Raw genomic sequence first — 22815 nt, 5'->3', positions numbered from 1 at the left:
TGTTACGCAGTTGTTTTAAGCGTACCCAGCTATCATCTTTTAATTTAATTGATTATCGCAAACATCAATCTTGAGATGTCCGTTACTCTTAAGTCTGCTTTGAAAAAGCCTAGAAAATCTTTTAATATCATCGTCTCGCCAGAGGCTGGTCCCTCACAATTAAAAGTTTTTTCGGCATCCAAAGCAAAAGCAACTGTCTCTATCAATGAAAAACCTCAGCGCTTTTCGAATTTAAGGATGGATAATGAAAGTGAAGGAAGTCTCAGCGATTCCAATGACAGTCACTCTGACGAGGTCATTGATGACAATGAGATGGATACCGATGAAGAAATCGAGAAATCTAAGGAACACAAAACGAAGAAATCTTTAAGTTAGTTGCTAAGGTTTTTTCTTGCTTTACACGTTAAAACATCTGATGCAACCATTTCCTATAGAAAGAAAAAGAGCGCCTACAACGGCGGCCAACTTTGGAGCTACCCTTACCTCCCTTCTAAATGATCCTCTTAAAAAACCTTCGAAAAAAATCAAAGCGCCCGGCTCGTCTTCCAAAGCCACATCAACCCCTATACTTGCCCTTTCTGCTCACAAACTGCCAACTAAGACTTCTGTCACTCTGGAGGCTAAGGCAAAGAAACAATTGAAAGTTGAGAAAGAAGAAAAAGAAGACAGGGCTAGAGTCAAGAATGTTGTTGAAGGTTGGAGCGGTGATAGCGTTGTCGGCGGGCAAGAGTTTGAGAGGAATCTAAGGAAAACTGCTCAAAAAGGTGGTAAGTGTGACGTTTTTGTATATGGAAAATCTCTGACGAAATTGCAGTTGTGAAACTTTTTAATGCCATCCTAGTTGCATCCAAAACAGCTGAAGCTGCACAAACTGCTCTTGCTGATAAAGCTCGTGTGAGGCCGGAAGCTGCCAAGAAGAAAGAAAAGGATAATATTCTCGGTCGTGGTGGAAAAGAAGATGTTCTAACGAAAGAGAGCTTCTTGGAAATGGTCAGGAAAGGTAGCAGCAAGTGATCTAGTTTGTCCATCTTAGGTTTTGGTTGTTTATAGTAGGGCACATGAATTAATCCATAACAATTCTGATCTCTTCATTCTAAATCTATAATTTCATATGGTCTATGATGTATTTTACTAGACGTCCTGCACCCGACACTCTCTCTTGGTGAGATATCCCTCCGTGGTTTGAACCTGAGGTAAACTTCGCAATACTCTGAAAGGGATCATTCGAGCTCAGTATGATCTCAATCTCAGCTTTCCGATTGAGTTGAAGCATATGACAGAGCTCGCGCCTATGTTTTGTAAGGTATTGTAATTATCAAACTGATAGTAAGAAGCTCACTTCCAGGAAATTGGCAAGTGCTCATGGTTTCTAAGCATGCTCATTGCCTGTGAAGCTACTTAAGTGGCCTCTAGATGCAATTGTTCTAGAACACTCACCAATTGGACATCCGACTTTTCCAAAGGTATTAAATCGTTATAAGAAATACCCAGTTCCCCCCAGTCTGATGCTTTCAATCCAAGCCATTGCAACCTCTCCCCTAGAGCTATCCCTGCATGGTCTTTGGAATAAGCGTTGGCTTTTGAACCATAAGTGTAGTTTGAAAAGATACTCAATCCGTGTGGGTCTGCATCAACCAAAGCGTACATAGATGCTCTAGTACTCTGAATCAGCAGCTTAAACCGTCAGAAGATATTTGTACTACTTAGGGAAACTATTTGCTATCAAATAGAGAATTTGGCGTGTTGCAAGATCAGGAAATCCTTTGCCCTGCTCTCAGTCAGATTGGATCATCGAAGGAGCATCGGAACCTACTGTTACTAGGATACCAGATCCAAGGTCAGGCTCCTTCAGGATTGTAGCGTTGCAAAGGCTTTGAAACACAGCCTATCACTCAAATCAGAATTATTTTGAGATCGTTTTTATATATACTGGCATCTTTCTCCACTACTAGGACCCATTTAATACCTTCAGGGTTTCCAGGCGTTTCAAGATGAGATATCTTTTCTATCGGATCGATAAGAGAAGCCTAGTGAAAAGTTAGCATATAATTAGGATCGTCCATATAATAAATTACATGTGTTGCAGAGAGAACTAGAGGGTTTTCAGTTCGGCGATGAATTACAAGAGAGGTAGCAGCTATGAGACCCTTGGCTGATGCGCACTATTCTTATGTCAGTGCAGCTGCTCTGATTTTTTCGAAGAGAACCTACTACATTGAAATCCTTTCTTTGCAAGCCAGCTGAAGCCACTATATCATCAACAATCTGCAGTTCTGTCAACGATGCTCTGGAGCCGAAAGAAGTGTGGTTGAGACCTTATTCACTACGGGTTGATGTATGAAGAGAGGTTTATCTCGATAGAAGATATCTCTACAATTTCTATCAACATCTCCTACTGCAACCAATCTTGATCATCAAGAGAAAAGCCAAACCTTAGAGTGATCACAGCTCTGTCTAGTATGGCCTCATATAAAATAGTGGCAACTTTTATTATACAGGCTAGTTTAGAGAATCAAAAGGTGCTTGGTCCTCAAACTTTTTATGCTCACTTATCCTATAAAGATCACTCGCAGGATTCTTGCTTTGCGATGTTTTACAAGGAGCTCCAGGAAACTTGATGATTTGGATAACACTTCAACTAATCAAACCAGTTTTGGACAGTGTATCATTTATGCTCACCCGCTTTTGCGATTCTTCAGTCGCAAATTGACACCAAATTGCTTTAACTGCTCATTTTGTTCTCCATCCTTATCTAAACCGCTTATTTGCAGCTCATTTAGATCTGTGTTGTGTTTCCTTTTCCTCGGAAGGGCCACTAACGCCCTACTTGGCTGGCGTTTCGCTTGGTTAGTGATCATCTCCATGGAAAGCAAGAGATCGCCATAAAAGTTCAAAATGAGGGACTCTAAAAACGACGATGCTCTTTCCCTAAGGCAGTGTCAGAATGTGGGAATGCGACTTTGTTTATCTTTCATACCGCCTTTTCTCCGGAAGCTCAAAATCGTCTTCAATCAGGAATTCTTCTTGGATTTCAGATATGCTTGCTTGGCTGTTGCCTGGGCTTTGTTGGTCTACACTAGGTGGAAACGACCGCCATTCTGTTTTGAACAATTTTGTGTCATTTAAGTCTTCCGTTCGTCTTACAAGCCGCTCAAAAAGAGCCGCCTGACGCTCATCCTCTTCAATGTACTTGTCATAATCCTGCTCGCTGCTCATAATCTCATCAGAAAAGTCTTGCAATTCCCACCGGTTGTCATCATTTTCACGAATATCAGCGCGGTAGTCAATAGAGGCTTGAAGATCAAGCTCCTGTCTATGACTCTCTTCCGAATCTTCAATTTTCTTTCCAAAACTGGAATCATGGTAACTCTCATCGCCAATGAAGAGATCTTCAATAAAACTTTCAGAATGATCAATACTGGAAAACGAGTTAGAACGTTCAATAATCAAGGTTGAATGATTTTCAATGTTAGTTGCAGTAGTCATATTGATGGAGGATAATCAATGAACCAAGAGTTGCCTTTTATAGAGAAAAGAGAGTAAGGAAAGAATGACGAGAGGTCTGAGATCAAATCATTACGTAACTCAAGAAATTTGATCTGAACGGACATGTCCGCCACTACTCGTATCTTTGAGATTTCTCAACTTTCCTGGCAAAGTTTTATCTTCTTATTACAAAAAAGAGGGGATCAAACAAGAGTTATGGGGAAGTCAACAAAAGCCTTCAAAAAGTTTGCTTCATCAGGTAAACTCAAAGACACCATTCGCAATCGTCGTCAGCATCAACAGGTCAAGCGAAAATTGGACGAACGTAAAACTCATCGCGCAAAGCAACGTGGTGGTCCTCAGGATGTTTCTGACGTTGAAAATCACGAAACCAAAGATGACCAAGACACTGAGGAAGATGATGAGAAAGACCGAAAGACAATCGGGCAACCGGGTGCCGGTGGTCGTGCTGGTGGAGTAGCAAAGACAGTTGAAGAGTTATTTGGTACCGGTGGCCTAGACGCTGAAGGCGGTGAGGACTCGGAACTCGAAGAACTCGATACGGAAGATGAAGAAGAGGAAGAGATTGGCGAAGAAGAAGAAGAAGAGGACGTACTAGATGAGGAAGGTATGAAAAAGGCTATGAAGGACCTAGCCAAGAAGGATCCGGAATTCTACAAATTTCTTGAAGAAAATGATGAAGATTTGCTAAAGTTCGGACAATCTTCAAAAACCAAGGGCAAAAATAGAGAAGATAGCGACGAGGAGATGGACAGCGAAAGCGATGAAGTTGAAGATCTTGATGAAGACAACGAAGTAGGGAAGAAAATTAGTGTAACATTGAAAATGATTCGTCAATGGCAAGAAGCTATGCTCAAGGTGAACATTGGCTAGTAGCCTTTTTATCTTAAATTTGTGACTAACGGAAACGTAGCAACATTCTATTCGATCATTGAGGAAAACCTTGCTTGCCTTTAGATCTGCTGCTCATATGAATGAAGATGATGCTGTTCAAGGAACTGGTCTAAACACAAAGTACTCTATTGATAGTGCTCAAGGTAAAGTAGACTTTGTTTAAGAAAGACGGTTTATTGATCAATACAAAGTTTTCAATAAGTTGGTTATCACAACCCTTAAATATACTCCTGTTGTTGTAGCCCATCATTTCCCTTATAAAACTCTTTCCCAAGGCAAAATCAAACTCCAGCTTCCCAAGAAGCTTAATCAACCTTTAAATCGTCTGGTTCTTTCTCATTTCTCAACTCTTCTTCATCTAATCAGATCGCTTCCTTCTACACCGTCCAGCGTTGTTGCCAATGAAGATGAAGGTGTTAACGGGCTCTTGTTGACTGCCATTAGGGAAAGCACAAAATTGGTACCTTGGATCTTGAGCGCAAGGAAACATTTGCGAGCGTATTTGAAAGTGCTTTTAGATCTTTGGAGCTCATCTGGGGACGATGTGAGGATTGCTGCGTTCCTTTCAGTTAGAAAGCTTTTCGTCGCAGGAGACGATGCAGTCAAGGACCTGTGTCTAAGGGTAGGCTTTCTTTCCTTCCATGCTACAAGGCAAAGGCTAGCAAACTAAATAGACTTAGAATATATATCGAGCCCTGCTTCCCCCCCTGAGACATACGACTCCACATACTCTTCCTTCTCTTAATTTAATGAAAAATACGGCCTCTGAGCTTTACCAGCTTGCTCCTTCCCTATCTTATCAGCACGCTTTCGGCTTTATTCGTATGCTTGCTGTTCATCTGCGGAATGTTGTACGGTCAAGCACGACAGGTCATGGCGGCGATAACCAACAGGCATTCAAGACAGTGTACAACTGGCAGTATATTCACTGTATAGATTTTTGGAGTCAAGTTTTGGGAGGCTCAGCGAGCCTTCAAAATCGAAAGGCTAATGCAGGATTGGAAAGTCCATTGAAGCCTCTCCTATACCCTCTTGTTCAGATTGCTCTTGGCGTTATGCGGTAAGCACAGTGTACTCTTGCCAGCAACATCATTGACTAAACAATGAAAAAGACTTCTTCCTTCATCCAGATATTTCCCTCTTCGATTTCATATCCTCCATGCGCTTCTTCGTATAATTACTCATACTGGTACTTATATTCCTCTGGCTCCCTTTATTTTAGAAATCCTTGACTCAACCGAGTTCCGCCGTTCCAATTCCAAGAAGGGAACTCTAAAACCTCTCGACTTTGAGTACATCATCCGTGCTTCTAGTTCTTACCTCAAAACTCGAGTCTTTCAGGAAGGATTGGGTGAAGAATTAGTGTTTTTATTGGGGGAATATCACGCTGCAGTGTCGACGCAAATTGCATTCCCCGAGATGATCCTGCCTGTCATTGTGACCATCAAGAAACACATCAAGAAAGGTACCGCTGGTTCTCCAAAGGTCGTCTCTTCTTTGAAGACTCTCATTGAAAAGCTTGAGGCTACAAAAACATTCATTGAAACCAAAAGACGCAATGTTAGCTTTGCGCCAAAGGACAGAGTAGAAATGGAAAGATTTTTGGAGGGACATGGAGCAGAAGTCACACCCGTCGGAAATTGGATGAGGCTTCAAAGAAAAATAAGAGAACAAAAGAGAAGAGAAGTAGAAAAAGCTTTAAGAGAGGAAGAAGATAATTAGCTGTTGGCTCACTCTGAACTATGGGACTGCCATCCTCGGCGATGAAGTAGATTATATCAGGAGCTAAAGAAGTAAGACTATACACATATCTCACAGTCAACTTTTCCTTCTATAACAACAATGGCCATGAGTGGTTTTGAGAATATGCATATTCCTCTCGATTACGTCTGGATGATTGTGTATGTAACTTTTGTGATTAAATCAAATTTGACGACTACATTGAGAAGTAGGATAACACTAGAGGTTGTAATAATTAATGATGTTATCAGAGCTTACAACTGTTCACCATTCTGTGCGACACATGCACCAGATGAGATTTCTTTGTTGGTGCGGAGTTTGCACCAAGCGATTGAGAAATACATCTTTGCGCCTCCACAAGTTTTTCCAATACCTCTTCATAATCTCTAGAAGGTGGTCTGCTGGATTAAAGTGTTTAAAAGGCATGGGATAATCAGTCAGAGTAAGACAGTTGAGAGCTTCAGCTCGGGAAATGGATACAAACATTGTCCAAGATTGTTTTATGACAATCATTGGATATGCCTTAACATCAGTCTTGCTTGAGATTGGCAGTTGATTCAAACAGGTAGTCAAAGATCCTGTTACAAGGTGATCACCTCAGGTAACTTGTAATACGTTACGCCTATCATCAAGCTCACAGAAACGGCCCGGATTGCAAACCTAACCAGCGGTGATAAGTTTTTATAACACTCTTATCCTCTCTAGCCCATAAAGCCTTCAATTGTCACCATAGACCAGGTCTTTTTTCATCTTTTGAGTCTGTTGAATGAGCGAATTTTCTTCGTCGTAACCATGTCCCGCGATTCTTATAATATTCAGGCGTTTGGTAATTAGAAAAAAAAACGTTTTTTTACCTAATAGATACTTGGACGAGTTATTGACCCAATGAGTTGGAGACCTATGGTTCCACACTTGAATAAGAAATTTCACATGGTTTATGGAGGCTTTTTCATTTTCGAGAGTTTTGTTGTCCACGGAAGAAAGATCACTAGACAAAAATGAAAAGATTGCTCACATCGAGATTCTGGACGCTTGATAGTAACCAGAACGAAGCCTATTGATAGCCATCCATAGACTCATTCAGTTGATGATATACAAAATACGGATACTAGAAAGCTCACCGTTTCTCGCCTCCTGAGATACCCTTTCTCAATGGTCCGCCGACTACAATTTCTGCTGCGTCTGTAAGGTCCAGCTAATCGATGGTCTGCTCTACCATACGATGAATAGTTTTGTCTGAACGATGACTCGGTAACCTCAATTTTGCCGCCTGTCGTCCTGTCGATAACAAGATTGACCTGCGAGATGCACGTAGACCTGCATATGTCAAAGTTTCACTCAGTTAGTGGCAAGAAGGATATTGGTGAGCCTATTGTTAACCTACAATAGACGCCTACCAGCCAAGCAATCATATGAAAAGCTTGCCTCGCATATCCTGTTTGCTTGTGAGTGTTGCTTTTCAAATCGTCGTCATTCACGTCCAAGCCTTTTGGTTTTGTCTTGCCTTTGACCAGGTTCGTGTCCGAGTGGAATCAATCATAGGTAACAAACAGTCAGTTAAAGCCATGCAATGTGGATGTTGCCACATGTAGTTCTTGGCATATTAGACATCATGCATGAGCAATCACCAATTACTACATGTACGGCAGCAAATTATGATTCCACATATTCGTCTTGATCGTAGGTGGCCGAAGGTGCAAGGTCTGTGGCTGGTTGTGATAGGCCACCTGTATTTTCTAGCCCATCTTGCATTTCCCACTTACTCTTCAATCTCGTTAACTCACCGATCAGCCCCCAAATCTGTTCATCAACCCGAGCCAACAGTTCAAGCCTCTTCTCCAAGCCTTTTCTTGCACCATCAGGCGTTCTTTCTATTCCTTGAGCTAGTGCGCTTATCGATTGGCTCAAGTCGAGTAGTCCTGTAGTTGGATACACGTTTACATGGGTGTCGGAAGTTGTGGTTGAATGAGGTGACGACAGCCTAGCATATACTTTTGAAGGGGTGTTCCACTCATCTATAAAAATTGTTGGTTCCTCTGCCTTTTGCTTGCCTTTTTTACTGCTCGAGCTTTCCTCATGTGCCGGGAATGTACTATCACTACCCCCAGCTTTTACATAGGAGTTTCCATTGGATCCCAAGCGACGTAGAGCAGCTTCTGCTGCTTGCCTTCTCACGTTGTCTCCATCATTTTCTAAGTTTTGGGAGTTTGGCCGTGCAGTACCAGTATGCGTAAAAACGGTAGGTGGATTTGAATGAAAGGGAGTCGTGCTGCCAGAAGCTACTGGCGAGGAAGAAGCCAATGGAGATGCAAGGGGAAGAGCTTGATTTTGGGTATCCCGAGATGTATCAGAAGATAATTGAGAAAAACGTTGTCTCTGGGCGGATGAGCTTGCGTGGCTTGAATGATTGGCAGAAGAAAGGGAAGGTCGGGCAGGCATTCGAGGAACTGAACCTAAAGGCGCAGGTACAAATTTACCAATAGTGACAGGCCCGCCCCAAATACTTCGTTGCACTGTCTGCCCTGCTGTTTCCCTATTATTACTCGTCATCGAAGGCGTGGGTATTCTTGTGGTCTGAGGATTATCAGTGACAGACGAACGTTCAGGGAGATGATCGTGAGCCACGTCTCGCGGCTGAAAAAAATCATCAAAATGATGGCGCATATCTTGCACGATTGGAGTTTGAGTTGCTGCCGGGGCAACCTGGGCGTTTTGAGCAGGTGCCGGCGCAGCAGGCTGATCAGCCATATGTGCTAGTATTTCTGGGGGCACAAGGTTTTGTATATCATTTGCTCGAGGTGGAGGACGGCTGTGTAGGACATCTCTTCGACTGTGCGTGGTTAAATGCTTATACTAACGTCTAAAAACATAGCTTACCATGTAGGACACTTTTGTTGTCTTTCCAACCAGCTTCTGAGGCAGTGGAAATGAAAAATGTGTCCACAAACGAGCTTTTTGGGAGTTTCGTTCGGACCTGATTCATCAATAGGTATTCCGTTGGTTTCTCGTTGAGCTCGCGTGATCATCTCTTCTCGACAAATGATACAAGTTGTATCACCGTTCCGCTCAAGTTCTTCCTCGGTGGCATCAGGGTATTGAGAGTCCATGTCGCGTGTTGCCCGGCGATAACGTACAAGATCTCGAATCCTAGAAATGAAAGAGTTGAGTGTCATATACACATCTCGAAGGATATGAAGAGGAAGACCGTAGTTCATTAAAATGACAGCAAAAAACATGAGGTAGGTGGAGAGTTTGAGAAAGTCTGGTTCAAAATGAGCCTTCTATTCACTTGGGACATAGTGACTCACCAACAACCAGATCAACATAGAACAGGTACATGCTTTTAGCCTCCCATGGTGGTGCATCCTCTTGTCCTCTAGCTCTTCGAAAATCAATGACGCCAATAGCATATCTTGCTGCTGTCCCAGCCATAGAAGCTTGCAATATGAGAAATTCTGCTGCAAAGATGACAATGGCCGAAGCACCTTCCTTGAGGATCTTTTCGAGCGAATAGAAAATAAAGAGAAAATCAGAAACCATCAGGATGGAAACTATTGATGATATTCGAACATGGAACAACCTTGGTGGACCTGGCGGAGGGATTTGATCCATCTAGAGATCATTAGAAAACCCAAGTATGTCTGACTCACATAGTCGACTCTATCCGCTGTGATCCAATGAAAACATCTCATAAAGATGAGAACACCATACATAAACAGAAATGACATTGAAAAATCATCCCTGCGCGCATAAGCCCGAGTGACTGGTACTAACTCATGAGATTTACCGAAAAATAGCCATAGCTAACAATGATTCTGTCGTAAAGATCCATAGTCTTTCCCACAAGCGCTATGCGCTGTCAGTCCTCGTTCCCATCCGTGTAATAGAATTAAGTTGCCCACTTCATACTCGATTGTACGCAACTGCCCAAAAAACAGTTTTTTCAGCCCAATACCTAGACAAATCACATTGAACAAGACAAAGTTGCCTAGAATCTACAAGACACTGAGTGTTATCCTGTTGACCGTCTACTCACCATTATTGACCCGCTACTTTTCCCAATGGACACCATAGCCGCATAAAAGTTGGCACGAGACCGCAACGCTGAAGATACAACGCAGAAAGCAATCACGGTAGAGACTAATCCGTACAAGGCAAAACGGCGAGCCATGTTGGATAGATTTTCAAAGAATAAAAGCAATTGTAACAACAATCTTGACCTCCACGTCTTGTTACCAAACCACGCGATTGCCACGTGACAGACGGTTATGTCCGCCTCTTTGAATCTACTTTTACTTTTTCAGCAGATGGATTTTTATTTTTATTTCAAACAACTTCTACTCCATTTTGTCACATCATTCACCTCAATGTCCTCGTTCGCTAAACAAATTCCAAAGTCAGTCCGGGAAATACGTCTACACTTTTGTCAGACTTCTCCTGCTTCAGCTGGCATCAAGTAGGTAATTTCCTGCTATCTTGAGCAAAATCACTCAGGCATTGTACGGTTTAGACAATTTGTCCAATCATCATATCATGCAATAAAGTCCGCCAACCCGGACCTCAAGTTTCTTATTCGAGAAGCAAGTAACATATCTCCTAGGGCATTTGTTCGATTTGGTAGGTTTGGGATTCGTCGATCTATCGATATGTCTGTTCAACGATCTCCACAAAGAAGTAATCTGATGTCAATTTACAGAGCGCGGCGTTGAGTCTGAGGCACAACTTTCCAATTTATCGGATGCAGATGTAGGCAAAGTGTTGACGCAGCTTGTGAATCAACAGTCTGGAAAGCCTTGATTGGGTGTTTTCGGGAGAGTCTAATTGTTGGTAGACGAATAGAAGGAAGTGCATGCAAGTGCATTCGCATCACAACAAATCGCCAACTTGGATAACAACTTGAGAAATAAGAACGAAGGCTCAGGATAGCCGACCTATAGAAAGCTCAGGCAAGGTTTGGAGCTGGCTGCATCCGTCATAAATGTTGAACTGTTCTTGAAAGCTCACCAAACAACTATTGAGGTAAAGTGAATAATAGTAGCTCAGATCTTGAAATTCGGCATATCAACCCTGTATTGAGGATTTACATTGTCGCACCATCGATTCAAGCTGACATAAGGCAATGGTTGTTATTAACTAGGGCTTTAGTCCGTCTGGGCAGATTATACCACACATTTTCTGTTTCTATGATCACTTACACTCTTGACACAAAGATGTGGATAAGTAGAAGCTATGACTGAGAAGGAAGAAAGAGGCCCCTTATCCATCAGCATTCAGCGGGGTACTGCCACACAAGCAGCTGGGATAGCCAACAAAGTGTAACTATCTCCACCGACGCAATGGTGATGTGAAGACATGATCGAGGTAAGTTACACGCTGTGAAGAAATTAGTGGTCACTAATTACTGAAAGTGTAGAAATTTAATGAGCTTGGTAGTCTTGCTAGATGCGAAAATGAATGTGATCCGGAAAATTCAATAAAGCTGAGAGGGTGAGTCTGATCACCCATTAAGGCCGAAAGTATTGGATTCCCGCGTATCCATTGACTTTCGACAGAATATCTTTGGTAATTAACCAATAGTGATTTTCACCCTAATCCCACATCATGCCCACGCTATAAATGCTTGAAGACAGTTTGCGCCAAATTTCATTATGCTATTCCTTAAAGATCACTTTTGCTTTAAAATGCAAAGTTTGGCGAGGTCCAATGTCAAAAAATATCTCAGCTGAACACTGCAAGATAAGTGGCATAAAACGAGGAATGTTACGCAAATAACTGCCAATTTAAATTATCGAAGAAGAGTAATTTCGTGAGTCTACAATAATGGATAAAAAGAAACATGTTTCGGCGTACAAGAAAAAAAAAGGTCGCATATCGCCCGCTCCATCCTGAAACAAGAAGCCGACAAGATACTAAACTTCTAGGCCCCTTCCATCGACGTTTTTACAGATCCAAATTCGACAAGTCAAGTTCCAAAAAAGGCACTGTTTCTGCTTTCTCATCCCAAGTCTCGAAAAAAATTTCGTCCTGACCTTGAATCTGCTCGTGGCTACTCGCTTTGCTTACTGTTCCTTTGTGTGTTGGTTGCTTTTTCAGCAACTGAGACTGGGTGTTGATTTTTTGGGAAGCAGAAGTCTTAGATGTAAAAGGCTTCTTTACTGATTTTGCTAAAGGGAGCGAAGAAACACCCCGGGTGAATGATGATTGCGCAACAGTTCGCCGCTGAATAGTAGTATGCGGACGAACAGGGGCCAGACGGGAAGCCGTGATAGCGCCGCTTCCCGTCTGTCGGACATTTGCAGTCTTTTGAGTTTTGATAGGTTGAGAGATAGGCTTAACTTTGGGTCTGAGGTAATCTTCTTCCAACAACTCATCATCTAAACACCATTAGCCCACATTTGCAGGTACCAAAGAACACCCACCGCAAAGTTTTAACCTAATTATTTCCTCTTTAAACATAAGATCTGGCGGCTCTGTTGTCTCGTTGCCGATCCCCCACATCGGAGGCATAGATGACAACTTGCCAAACAGCTCGCCAAAATCAGGCACTTCCCAGCCCGGATTATATGGCAGTTCTGTTTAACTTAGCAAGCGCAATCTACATGGACAAGCGCAAGCTTACCTTGTACGGGAGGCGGCATATACTCTGGCTCGCCATCCTCTTCTTCTTCAACTTCTTCCAGTTCTTCCAGATGATCCACTTCCACCGATCCCAGAGAAAGCTCTTCTTCCCATCTAATGGGGGCTGGCGTCACAAAGTCTTGCTTCTTTCCCTCAGGTTCAGTTTTCAAGGGCGTCGAACCGTTTGTACTTGTTAACGACTGTCTTGATCGTCGCCTCGCTCGTGTGGCAGAAGGTAAAGGGGTCGGAGCAGGATTGACAAGTAAACGCAAAGAAGGAGCGGGGGTACGTAAAGTTGGTAGCAGAGCGGTCCTTCGAGGTCCCGGCGTGCGAGCCTGGAGGGGTGGGATAGATGACATTGAAGGGAACGAGTTTGACGGTGGCGCGTTGCCCTTGGAAACATTAGCAAATAACCTCTTTGGCTCTAAACCACTTGTTAACAACAATTGTTGGAGAATGAGCTTGACTTGCCAATATCATCCATTTCTTTTACTTTGCCTTTGCCGCCGCCTAGCTGCGATTGAAGCATGTTGTGATCTCTGCCCTCTGTCTTGATGCCTAATCCGACCCTCATACTCTGTGGTGCCGCAACTTGCGGCTTACCACTGGTCCTAGAAGGTGTTTTCGAGGGAAGTGCATGAGCATTTTCCTTGTTTACATTTTTTTTTGAAGTAGTGGGATGTCCATAGGCTCGATGAACTGTACGCGGAGCGAGCATTGCGAATAATATTTACTCTTTCTTTGTATGTTTTGAAGAAGAGAATTGTTATAGTTGAAAGAAAATAATAAGTCGCGTCGTTCAATGAATTTGATTAGGCTTGCAAGCTAAACGTTGGGCTGCCTAACTTTGTTTATATCTTAAGATTATGTTCAGCGAAAAAAGTACATGTATATAATCATTACAACTACCAGTGTTTACCTTTTATATCTTGTAATACTCTTGCTAATGCATAAATGATAAAAAAATGACGACCATAAATGTGCCACACACTCCCACAATTACTTATTCCCGATAAATGCCGATCTGACTACCCATCCGCGAAACGTACATTTCAAGATTCAATTCATACAATCAAGCAATTCCATCTTTTCAACAACTCTTTCACCCCAACCCTCTCGAGCAAAGCCATTCACCATGGACAAGGAAAAGCTCGCTAAACTTCAAGCTCAGGTCCGCATCGGTCAGTCATAGAAGGTAAACTAGTAGTGAGGACATGGCTGATATATAGACCGCTTTGTTTGACTCAATCTCGCCGCAACGCGACTCTATGGAATGCGCCGCGATTTTATCATGCCCTATATAGGCGGAAAGGGTACTCCTCGACGAAAAGTTGTTAAAAAGTCTGTGACTGCTTCGCAAGGTGACGACCGCAAACTTCAAGCGGCTTTGAAGAAGCTCGGTGTTCAACCCATTACTGGTGTGGAAGAAGTCAACATGTTTAAGGAGGATGGCAATGTGCTGCACTTTAGTGCTCCAAGGGGTAAGTATGTGTCTTGACGTGTTGAGAGGATGAAAGAGAAGGTTAGATGGAATGCGAAGCGGAGTGCATTTAGCAGGAATTCTGTGAATAAGGTGGCCTTATGTTTATCGCATTGGTTTTGCCACCTGTGAACTGTCTAGCATGAGAACAGGGGATCTGAATACCCTTGACACATGAAGCTGACTCATCTATAGTTCAAGTACACGCCGCCCTTCCCTCCAACACTCTTGCTGTCTACGGTCCCGGCCAGACTAAAGAGCTCACAGAGCTTGTACCTGGTATCCTTAACCAACTTGGTCCCGATTCTTTGGCTAACCTCCGCCGACTTGCCGAATCTTACCAATCTATGACTGCCCGTCAAGCCGCTGCTGCCGCCGCTGCTGGTGGTGCTGGTGCTGGCGAAGCTACTGCTGACGGTGATGACGAAATTCCTGACTTGGTGGAAAATTTTGACGAGGCTGAAGTCAAAAAGAGCGATCTTGAAGAATTGGAGTAGAAGGCTCTTTCACCAAAATGAGAGAGGATTTGGGGTAAGGGGTAAGGGACTTGGGAGCAGACAATTGGGATTGAGATCGTGACAGATGAATGCCATGACTCATATGTGCAATATACATTAAAGTACGAGATCTATCTTTTGCCCTTTTCTCGCTCCTCTTTTTTGGTGATTTCTCTCTGCGCCTTCATCTCTCTATACATCTCGATCACCCTCTCCCTTTCCTCTTCAAGTATTCTTTTTTGACCAACATTGAGTGGTATCTTTCCACTATTGCCAACCGCATCGTATATGCTTTTGCTGGTGGTCTTGTTCCCGCCAGTTTTGCGGAGATGGGGCAAAGTTGGAGGTGCTTGATTATTGAGTCTTCGGGGTGGTGATAAAGGCGCAAAGTTTTTCACTCTCACATCCTCTTCTATTTCTTCTTGCTCATTCTTTTCCATTTCACCCTCATCGCCTTCTTTCCGCTTTCTCTTCTTTTCCATGATTCCTTTGTTGAACTCGTCCAAAATCTCTTTCTTGACCTTACCTTCTTTCACAAGCTTCACCAGTCTCGCTCGCCTTTTGTTTTCCTTTTTTCTTTGACTCTGCTCAGCTTTTTCTGCAGCAAGTACTGATTCAGCAGATTTGATGGCGTTGGATACGGCTGGTCGAAGAGATATTTCTACGCGGCGATTATACTCTGCCAATGTTTCCTGTGGCATAATCTTTGATATGCTCTGCATACCTGCCCGTTCTTTTCTCTTGTCTTTATCGACAGACAAAGAGTGACGAGGTTCACCAGTATCTTCGCTCGTTTTGCGACCGCTCTCACGGAACCGTTGCTGAACTTTCCAGGAATTTAGGATGCGTGTTGCTGAACGGGGTGCATCATCATATGCAGATGAAGATGGTGGAAGATTAAGGCCTCTACAAAAGTACAAGAAATTAGTGAGATGGCAAGCAAGGACTTGATTTTTCAAGTTACTTTCTGGCAGACTCGGCTTCCCTCACGGCTCTCTTAGCGCCTGAAAGTAGGTTAGCGCTTTGCTTATAAATCTATTGTATATACTCACGCTTATGAGGCATTGATAATGTCTTTTATCACCTTTAACATTTGTTGAACAAGAAATTTGTGAATGTCAAAAGTGGAGGTTAAGTGGAGGTAAAAATGAAATGGGAAAGGATTAATTACAAAAAGTTATTTATTGGTTGATTAACTTTATTTCATTCTTGATTTTATCCTAACTCCTTCTTCTGTCTGCAAGTATGGTATGCAAGGCCCACAAACTTCAACTCGTTTTCTTTCCTAGCACATATAGACGCTTTTGTATGGCCCGGCCAGCTTTTCAGTTTGTTTCTTTTATTGAACCTGATTGTTAGGAATTGGGTTATGTCTTGGGGCCTTGAACGGAAAGGCTTTGGGACGAGATAGAGCTTCACTGAGATATTCCTAGCTGGAATAGACAAAGACAGCTATTTAGATCCATTCTTTACGGAGTTATGAACAAGAAGTTCTTCCTTATATCTCCTCAGGTTCTACGACCCGCCGGCCATCTCCCAGTTCATCCAACTATACTACTTCCTACCCATACACTATGTCCTGAACTCTCCTGACCTTCTCCTGTCCATGATTCTGACACTACTGTCATCTGTTGGCTTTCTCAGCGTTGAAGCTTGCAAGTAGAGAGACGATACCATTGATGCTGCCGTCGAACCCTATACCTTCCCAAGTAGTATCTTCCATACGGTGGTTTTCAGACCGTTTCTTTAATTCTGAGCAATCAGGATGAAGATATATAATGCCTGCAAGTGAGGCATTACAACTTCCATTTCTCTAGGGCTACAAACACAACCTTGTCCAGACTTTTGCCGACAGCTTGCTATCATGAACGACCAATCTCCTGACCACAAGTCCGCCTTACGCAGAAGAATTTAATGCTAGAGTCAACTAGTCCTGCTGCAGAAGACTGGCTTGTAGTGCCATTCGGTTCTACCGGATGCCAGTCTTCAATTGGGAAACAATCAACTCAAAACCACAGGACAAACGTTTACCCCTATGGATTATGGGAATTCTGGACATCTATCCCCGGAAGAAGAGGCGAATCGTATGCCAACGGGAAGCCAAATAATCGCTATAAAGTTCGCGGAGGCAGGATTGCTTGCTGGAGCCCTTGTTACTAAGATAGGCGAATTTTTCGCAGGTAAAGACGGAAAGAAATGAGTCTGTAATGTGATGGGTTAGCGTGAACGAGATGATGTTGGGAAGTCGAGATACCCTCTGATGCGTCTTCTTGTTTTGTTGCCTATTATCATTCTTGCTCCATGCTTCGTTACTCGCCAGTCATAAAATTACAATTCACCGAATGGCGTATACTGCATCTCGATTAGTCTTGCCCCGTCCAACAACAAAGTGACATACCTTGGACCGCTGCCACTACTCTCCTTCACTATCCTTTTCGTCTTTTCAAAGATCTCTAGCTAATTTCATTCCAAGCTGCTTCAATCTATCCCAGGGCTCAACTGCGATTGCTTTCTTCCTGATATAATGGCTTGCATTCCAATATCCAGATATCCTCAGCTAGCACAACAAAAGACATGGTTATGGTATCCCAGCCCGTTACCCGCCAAACTCAAGCAATGCACGAAATGACCAGTCTGAACAGAGTAAGCCAAATTCAATGCAAATCAAAACAATAGAAATAACCGACCAGAATCAAATGATCCAAAATGATTCAAAACGCAATAGCATTTCCCCTACATTCCTTTCCATCCCAGGTTGAATCTTATTCAAACCTTCAAATTCCAATCCCAATCCTCCCTGTCGTGCCCAAATTCTATCTCACTTTTCGACCTGGCGCATGTGAGAAGCAAGCAAATAGAGATGCTTTGACCTGAGCGCTGAGGTGAGCCAGATTAGGAACCAAACAGATTCTGCTATTCTCACTTGGACCGAACCACTCCCAGAGCAACCTTTCAGGTTTGATAGGTATGTACTCGAACAGTGAGCAGCGAGGACAGAGAAGGTAGAACTAAAGCCTGGCCAGGTTCTCTGGATCCTGGCATTTCCATCACGGCCTACGCCAGCTGTAAACGGTGGACGGACTTGAAGAGAGTCTTCTGCAGAGAGCGTTGAGCTTGCCCATGTATCATGGAAATCCAAAAGACAGCCGTTGTTGCAATCTTTAGTCGAAAATTTAGGAAAAGAAGGAGTACCAGATCCCAAGTTGAAGACAATCTAGGTTTTGGGATGTATTTGTTGGATGAGAGGTAATGTTGTAAAAGAGAGAAGAAAAAAAGCTGGAGAAAAGCGACATACGTATGTAATGCTGATGATATGAGGGTGCCGCCACTGTCGGCGTTAATGAAATTAGGATGTTACTATGGTGTTCCACGTAGAAATATCATCAGTTTAGAAAATGCATCTCGACACGCTCATGATTTCTCCATATGTAGAGGCGAGTGGAGGGATGAAAATGACGAAATTTGTATCTTTTAATTTCTCTTTTACATTTCCATCTTGATATTCGCAAAAAGTGACTGCCGTCGTGCATGTGCCTGGAGTGTATCACTCAGTCAAAATCACCATCATTCTCTCTCACCCGGCACCCCGAGAGAGAACGAAGGTATATATATTCACAGCAGGTCTTGAAGAACCCAGCTGTCATTCACAATGCCCACGACTCAGCAGCAGGCAGCAGGGTTGGGAATAGAGGATGAGCTCACGTTTGGCTCGGACGAGGATCTTATCGCAGACGTCGGAGAAATCACCCTGCCAGCACACGTCACGGAGGACATCAAGCCGAGTGAAAAAAAGTCGTCGGGGAAGTTTAAGCTTGCGAGCAAGAAGAAGGGCGCAATCAGTGTGACTGATGACAGAAGGGTTATCGATGTGTATCCAAGAGAGAATCGGGAAAAGGACAAAAAGGACAGGAAAAGGGCAAAGGCGTTCCCTGCTGTCTCGCTCGTGATTGACCCACGGACAGAGCTCGCACTCAACCTCTCCAATCCTGGATCTTACGCCAACAGTCTCAGCGGCAGCTCGACACCATCACTGCCCAGCCTCACCTCGTCATGCACCGAGCCGAGCTCGGGAGGTTCACGCAGAGCAAAGGGGGGATTCAGGAATGCACTCAAGGGGCTGGGTATGAAGAAGGTGAATGGTTCCGTGTCTGTGAATGCTGCAAGGCAAAGGGGATTGGACAAGTGTTCACAGGTGATGAGCGTTGACTCATACTCGACTGGCGAGCTCTGTGCGTGTTTTGTTGGAAGGGATGTGAATTGGGCTCACCCAGGTAGCGTTGCAACGTTCTGCCAATTCGTTCTTCTCGGGTTATTCTTTCAGTCGTACCAATACGGCTCGCTCTGTTCACCCTCCAACGTCTGTCAACTCTCTCACCCAAAAAAATGCGGGTTCAGGATACTCGGAAAGTACCTCTGCATCGTCTACCTCTCAGCCAACTTCTCAGATATATAACAATCATCCGCCGATTACTAAGGCCATCTTGAAGATGTACCCAGAAACGCAGCTAGACAGGCATGCTTCTCGTGGCACAATAAATTCTCAGCAATCCGGGAATCCGCCTTTAATTTCTCTCCCACCTTCTCTCTCGCCATCACTCTACTCAATTCTCTTGCCAGCTTTCCCCACGACCGTTCAAAGTTTGGAAAACATTTCTATCCTTCAAGCTACCGTCATTCGGGGTGCACCTGTGTCCATGTCTAGTCGGAAAGCGGCATCCTCGTTCAATTCTATCAGTTTGGGCAATGTGAATACGAAACGGTTGGTTTGGACAAGCCAATTGATGGTTTTGACTAGTTTTAAGGTGGAGGGAAGCGCGCCTCTTGCGTCGCCCATCTCTCTCGAAGCAAAACCGGCAAACGGGCGCGAAGAGGCCTCAGAAAGCCTGCATCCTCCAGAAGATACTCATCAAGCCGCACGAACTATTGCTCATTTACACCTTTTCCCTCTTGCTAAGACTTCCCCTGTCAGAACTAAACCATTCACGCTTGTACAACCTCAAAGGCAGCTGGAGATGGAGAGAATGATGATTTGTAGCGAGACAACTGCTGGGTTCTGGGGGGATACCGGCTCGGAACGCAAATATGTCATGCGTGTTGGCTTTGGCTATGGCAAAAAAGGTGAAGAAAAAGAGGGAGAGGGCATAGAGTGGTTTATGGAGATAGGAAGCCCGTCAGTACCTTTCGTGATTGTGTTTAGATAAGCTGACGCGAGCGTAGCGAACAGCTGAGGGAATGGATTCAGCAGATCAAATCCATAGCTGTCGTCATTCGGTTCGTACTTCGGATATTAAAAAGATCGCATGGCTAACAATTCTATAGTGCCGAGAAAGAAGGTCATGGCCCAGCTATACATGAAGTATTCAACTCTGGTGCCGCCAAAGGGGATGATCTTGCTCTTGCGCTTTCTTTGCAGCGCAGAACACCTTCTCAGGACCCCAAAACTCGCCCCAAGTTAAAATCTAGCAGTAATGGAAACGGTTGCGCATCCGTCGATTCCATGAGTGACCATGCTACTTTATCTGAACAGCCTGAGCCGGCGCATTCTCCAGCTTTCATTTCATCGACTATTTCCGCACTTATGGCCTCTCCCAACCCCAATTTCGCAAACATTTTGGATTCAGATGAAGCGGCCCGCGCCGAGTCTCCTATTCTTCCACAAGAATTCCTTCCCAAACAGGTCAAATTGAGCATTTCAGCTTATCCTTCGCCTTCTGATCCCAAATTATTCGACGAGATGTCTAGTGACAATGCTTCCCCTAACAAGAAAGCGCCTGGTAACCATTTTACAGCGAAACTTGGTCTTCCGCCCCCCCCTGCGCCTCTCAGTACGCCATTGCTTGCTACGCCCGTGGAAATGGATCTAGAGACACAGGAATTGACAGAAGCGGAGAGAATTCGTTACAATGCCACGCTTTCTCAAAGCACTCCCATTCCCCCCTCACCTTCTCTCACTATTCAACAGCTCCCATCGCGTCAAACTCGTGACGCAAGTGGTTTTCAATCTTCAGAGTCTGATACTCAAAGTGCACGTTCAATCCCTTCCGTGAGTAGTAAAACGAGTACGATGACCAGTAAGAAAATTTTTGCCAAGAAGATTGCTGTTGATATCAGTAAGCCCTTACATTTCTAGTGCTTGTTTAAGTGGTTGCTGATGAGCGTGTATAGTGTCTGAATTCAATGAGTCTGGTGCGGCAAACTATGAAGTAGAAGATGAAGGACCAATTGATGAAAACCGACCTCGTGCGATTCGCTTTGCCTAAGATTGAAGCGGGATCATCGATATCAAGATCAATGAAATTACCCAAAACGATATAGAATATACGCGACGAAATATAACGAGATATAAAAGCGACAATTCCATATATTCAATTTTTTTTTAAAAAAAACATACAATGCCCGCTCAAAATCAAAAAGTCTAACTTTACTTAGCAAAAGATGAAAGAAGACATTCTTTGTCTATAAGATGCTGTACAGCATTTTTTGTATTTGTATATATCATTTATTCCGTGTACAATTCATTTCACGGGATAATCACGTCTTGGGATGTAGAGATTTCTTGACATTTTTTGATCCGATAGTGATTGGGATGTTGGGTATATGAAAGCACAACTTTGCAAATGCATTTTTACCTTGCCAGAACGAATGTGCAGATGCTGGATTGACTCAAAGTCAAAAACGATAAGCGTTCATCATATGTTGATCTTAAGCAACATGAATCCGCAATGTGTATAATATTTAGGAGACATTTCTCATGTAACTGGCAAGCCTCATGCTATACATACATTTATTACGCATGATAAGACCCCTCTGTACAGCAATGTCATGATGACCATGTTAAAATCCTGTTATTCGGTCAAATGACTCAAAACACAGAGCTGATGTAGATTCGAGATGATTACAATTCGATGAGTCTGAAAGAACGACGAAAATTGAAAGCTTTCGACAGAGAACTGCCACATGATAGGGAAGAGGACATCTTCCATTATTTAGTGGTTGAAATTTGATAATCGGCTCACAGCCCGAAACAGAATAGCCCATGAGTATCGCAACGAGCGACTCGTCTACATTGGTGTAATGCTTTAAAACGGTATAACCAAATCACCGTGAATCGTCAAGACCTTTTACTTTATCAGCTTCATATGTGCTTCTCACAACATGACAAACATGACTTGCCATACATCGATAGATGTACATGACATCAGTTTCCATTTGCCTTTCTTCCTCGGGAATGTCTGAAGAAGTTATTATTTAGCTCCAGAACCCCTCAAGATATCCAAAACAGCTCTTCCCCCTGCTCTCAGAGCCTCTCGCCGACTAAATTCTAATGCCGCTCGATCTCCTGCCCATTTTGTAAGCTCTTCAATACTAGGCGCTGTTTCTCCTTGTGTTGTTTTGAGGACCGGAAGTGCGGCGGAAAGATTGTTTTGAGACGAAGACAGCAGTGAAAGTAGAAGCTGAGTATCTGCATTGCCTTTAATCAATCCTAACCCAGGGCGGATTTTGGAACATGTGTTCAGACCGACATTCAAGATGTAACCCCTCAAGTTTTCCAATCTCGCTCTCTTTATTGAATACTTGGCTTTCTAATCTTCTGATCTCTCCAACCAATTCCTCCATCCTGACCAGTATACTGTCTGCGGCATCTAATTCTCTTGCAAGTTTATCTCCTTCACCTATTTGGACCACTTCGTCATGTCCCAGAGGACCTTGTAAATTGGAGAAACTTAGTGAAGGCATAAGCAGGGGAGCAGAGAGTTGCGTGCTGCTAGTATTTGTCGGGGTAAAGCCCATGTTAACATTTGGTGTGATGCTGAGAGCTTGTGGAGTATTGCCAGAAGCGCTACCTGTTGAGATAAGGTTGTTGGCCAGGGCAGATGCCGCAAATTGAGACAAAGGTGATGGGTGGTGCGGAGAAGGCGAATGAGCGAACTGATGGATAGGAAAAGGAGACGACATTGTCGTTGAAACTGAATTATTTTCAATGAAAGATGTAGAAGAGAATAAAATTGAGAGGTTGTAGAAAGTGATACAAATAATCTGTGTTACGTAACGAGTTAAGTGGAGGTTATACAGAAAATA

General features: G+C 43.5%; 11 protein-coding genes across 11 annotated transcripts; 5 read left to right on the top strand and 6 right to left on the bottom strand.

Annotated features, from left to right (window-relative positions):
* Positions 1–75: 75 nt before the first annotated feature.
* L203_102421 (uncharacterized protein) lies at positions 76–1014 on the top strand (the record flags this gene model as incomplete). The annotated part of the gene is made up of 3 exons (XM_066211847.1): positions 76–370; positions 435–767; positions 815–1014. 3 exons carry the CDS (start codon positions 76–78, stop codon positions 1012–1014), a joined length of 828 nt encoding a protein of 275 aa, XP_066067944.1.
* An 85-nt stretch (positions 1015–1099) lies between these two features.
* Positions 1100–3486, bottom strand: L203_102420 (uncharacterized protein; the record flags this gene model as incomplete). The annotated part of the gene is made up of 13 exons (XM_066211846.1): positions 1100–1289; positions 1340–1386; positions 1438–1654; positions 1704–1768; positions 1814–1885; positions 1935–2027; positions 2076–2162; positions 2212–2265; positions 2316–2370; positions 2433–2499; positions 2550–2632; positions 2680–2928; positions 2978–3486. The coding sequence occupies 13 exons, from the start codon at positions 3484–3486 to the stop codon at positions 1100–1102; spliced, it is 1788 nt and encodes a 595-aa protein (XP_066067943.1).
* Positions 3487–3702: 216 nt separating this feature from the next.
* On the top strand, positions 3703–6123 carry L203_102419 (uncharacterized protein; the record flags this gene model as incomplete). Its single annotated transcript, XM_066211845.1, has 5 exons — positions 3703–4365; positions 4421–4544; positions 4593–5023; positions 5082–5461; positions 5514–6123. The coding sequence occupies 5 exons, from the start codon at positions 3703–3705 to the stop codon at positions 6121–6123; spliced, it is 2208 nt and encodes a 735-aa protein (XP_066067942.1).
* Positions 6124–7794: 1671 nt separating this feature from the next.
* On the bottom strand, positions 7795–10312 carry L203_102418 (uncharacterized protein; the record flags this gene model as incomplete). Its single annotated transcript, XM_066211844.1, has 7 exons — positions 7795–8971; positions 9019–9403; positions 9450–9753; positions 9801–9882; positions 9929–9990; positions 10044–10064; positions 10178–10312. 7 exons carry the CDS (start codon positions 10310–10312, stop codon positions 7795–7797), a joined length of 2166 nt encoding a protein of 721 aa, XP_066067941.1.
* A 196-nt stretch (positions 10313–10508) lies between these two features.
* L203_102417 (uncharacterized protein) lies at positions 10509–10938 on the top strand (the record flags this gene model as incomplete). Its single annotated transcript, XM_066211843.1, has 3 exons — positions 10509–10597; positions 10652–10758; positions 10838–10938. The coding sequence occupies 3 exons, from the start codon at positions 10509–10511 to the stop codon at positions 10936–10938; spliced, it is 297 nt and encodes a 98-aa protein (XP_066067940.1).
* A 1143-nt stretch (positions 10939–12081) lies between these two features.
* L203_102416 (uncharacterized protein) lies at positions 12082–13477 on the bottom strand (the record flags this gene model as incomplete). Its single annotated transcript, XM_066211842.1, has 4 exons — positions 12082–12515; positions 12561–12713; positions 12761–13183; positions 13231–13477. 4 exons carry the CDS (start codon positions 13475–13477, stop codon positions 12082–12084), a joined length of 1257 nt encoding a protein of 418 aa, XP_066067939.1.
* A 417-nt stretch (positions 13478–13894) lies between these two features.
* On the top strand, positions 13895–14736 carry L203_102415 (nascent polypeptide-associated complex subunit beta; the record flags this gene model as incomplete). Its single annotated transcript, XM_066211841.1, has 3 exons — positions 13895–13940; positions 14064–14240; positions 14435–14736. 3 exons carry the CDS (start codon positions 13895–13897, stop codon positions 14734–14736), a joined length of 525 nt encoding a protein of 174 aa, XP_066067938.1.
* A 131-nt stretch (positions 14737–14867) lies between these two features.
* L203_102414 (uncharacterized protein) lies at positions 14868–15801 on the bottom strand (the record flags this gene model as incomplete). Its single annotated transcript, XM_066211840.1, has 3 exons — positions 14868–15642; positions 15701–15740; positions 15789–15801. The coding sequence occupies 3 exons, from the start codon at positions 15799–15801 to the stop codon at positions 14868–14870; spliced, it is 828 nt and encodes a 275-aa protein (XP_066067937.1).
* A 975-nt stretch (positions 15802–16776) lies between these two features.
* Positions 16777–17858, bottom strand: L203_102413 (uncharacterized protein; the record flags this gene model as incomplete). Its single annotated transcript, XM_066211839.1, has 9 exons — positions 16777–16938; positions 16991–17018; positions 17076–17088; positions 17135–17157; positions 17337–17370; positions 17424–17469; positions 17559–17606; positions 17660–17751; positions 17795–17858. The coding sequence occupies 9 exons, from the start codon at positions 17856–17858 to the stop codon at positions 16777–16779; spliced, it is 510 nt and encodes a 169-aa protein (XP_066067936.1).
* A 527-nt stretch (positions 17859–18385) lies between these two features.
* L203_102412 (uncharacterized protein) lies at positions 18386–20996 on the top strand (the record flags this gene model as incomplete). The annotated part of the gene is made up of 5 exons (XM_066211838.1): positions 18386–18965; positions 19012–19906; positions 19954–20007; positions 20056–20846; positions 20902–20996. The coding sequence occupies 5 exons, from the start codon at positions 18386–18388 to the stop codon at positions 20994–20996; spliced, it is 2415 nt and encodes an 804-aa protein (XP_066067935.1).
* A 984-nt stretch (positions 20997–21980) lies between these two features.
* On the bottom strand, positions 21981–22692 carry L203_102411 (uncharacterized protein; the record flags this gene model as incomplete). Its single annotated transcript, XM_066211837.1, has 2 exons — positions 21981–22198; positions 22260–22692. The coding sequence occupies 2 exons, from the start codon at positions 22690–22692 to the stop codon at positions 21981–21983; spliced, it is 651 nt and encodes a 216-aa protein (XP_066067934.1).
* Positions 22693–22815: the final 123 nt, after the last annotated feature.

Source organism: Cryptococcus depauperatus, chromosome 3 (assembly GCF_001720195.1).
Source record: "Cryptococcus depauperatus CBS 7841 chromosome 3, complete sequence".
NCBI classification, from domain to species: domain Eukaryota; kingdom Fungi; phylum Basidiomycota; class Tremellomycetes; order Tremellales; family Cryptococcaceae; genus Cryptococcus; species Cryptococcus depauperatus.
This window is presented reverse-complemented; position numbering and strand designations above follow the sequence as displayed.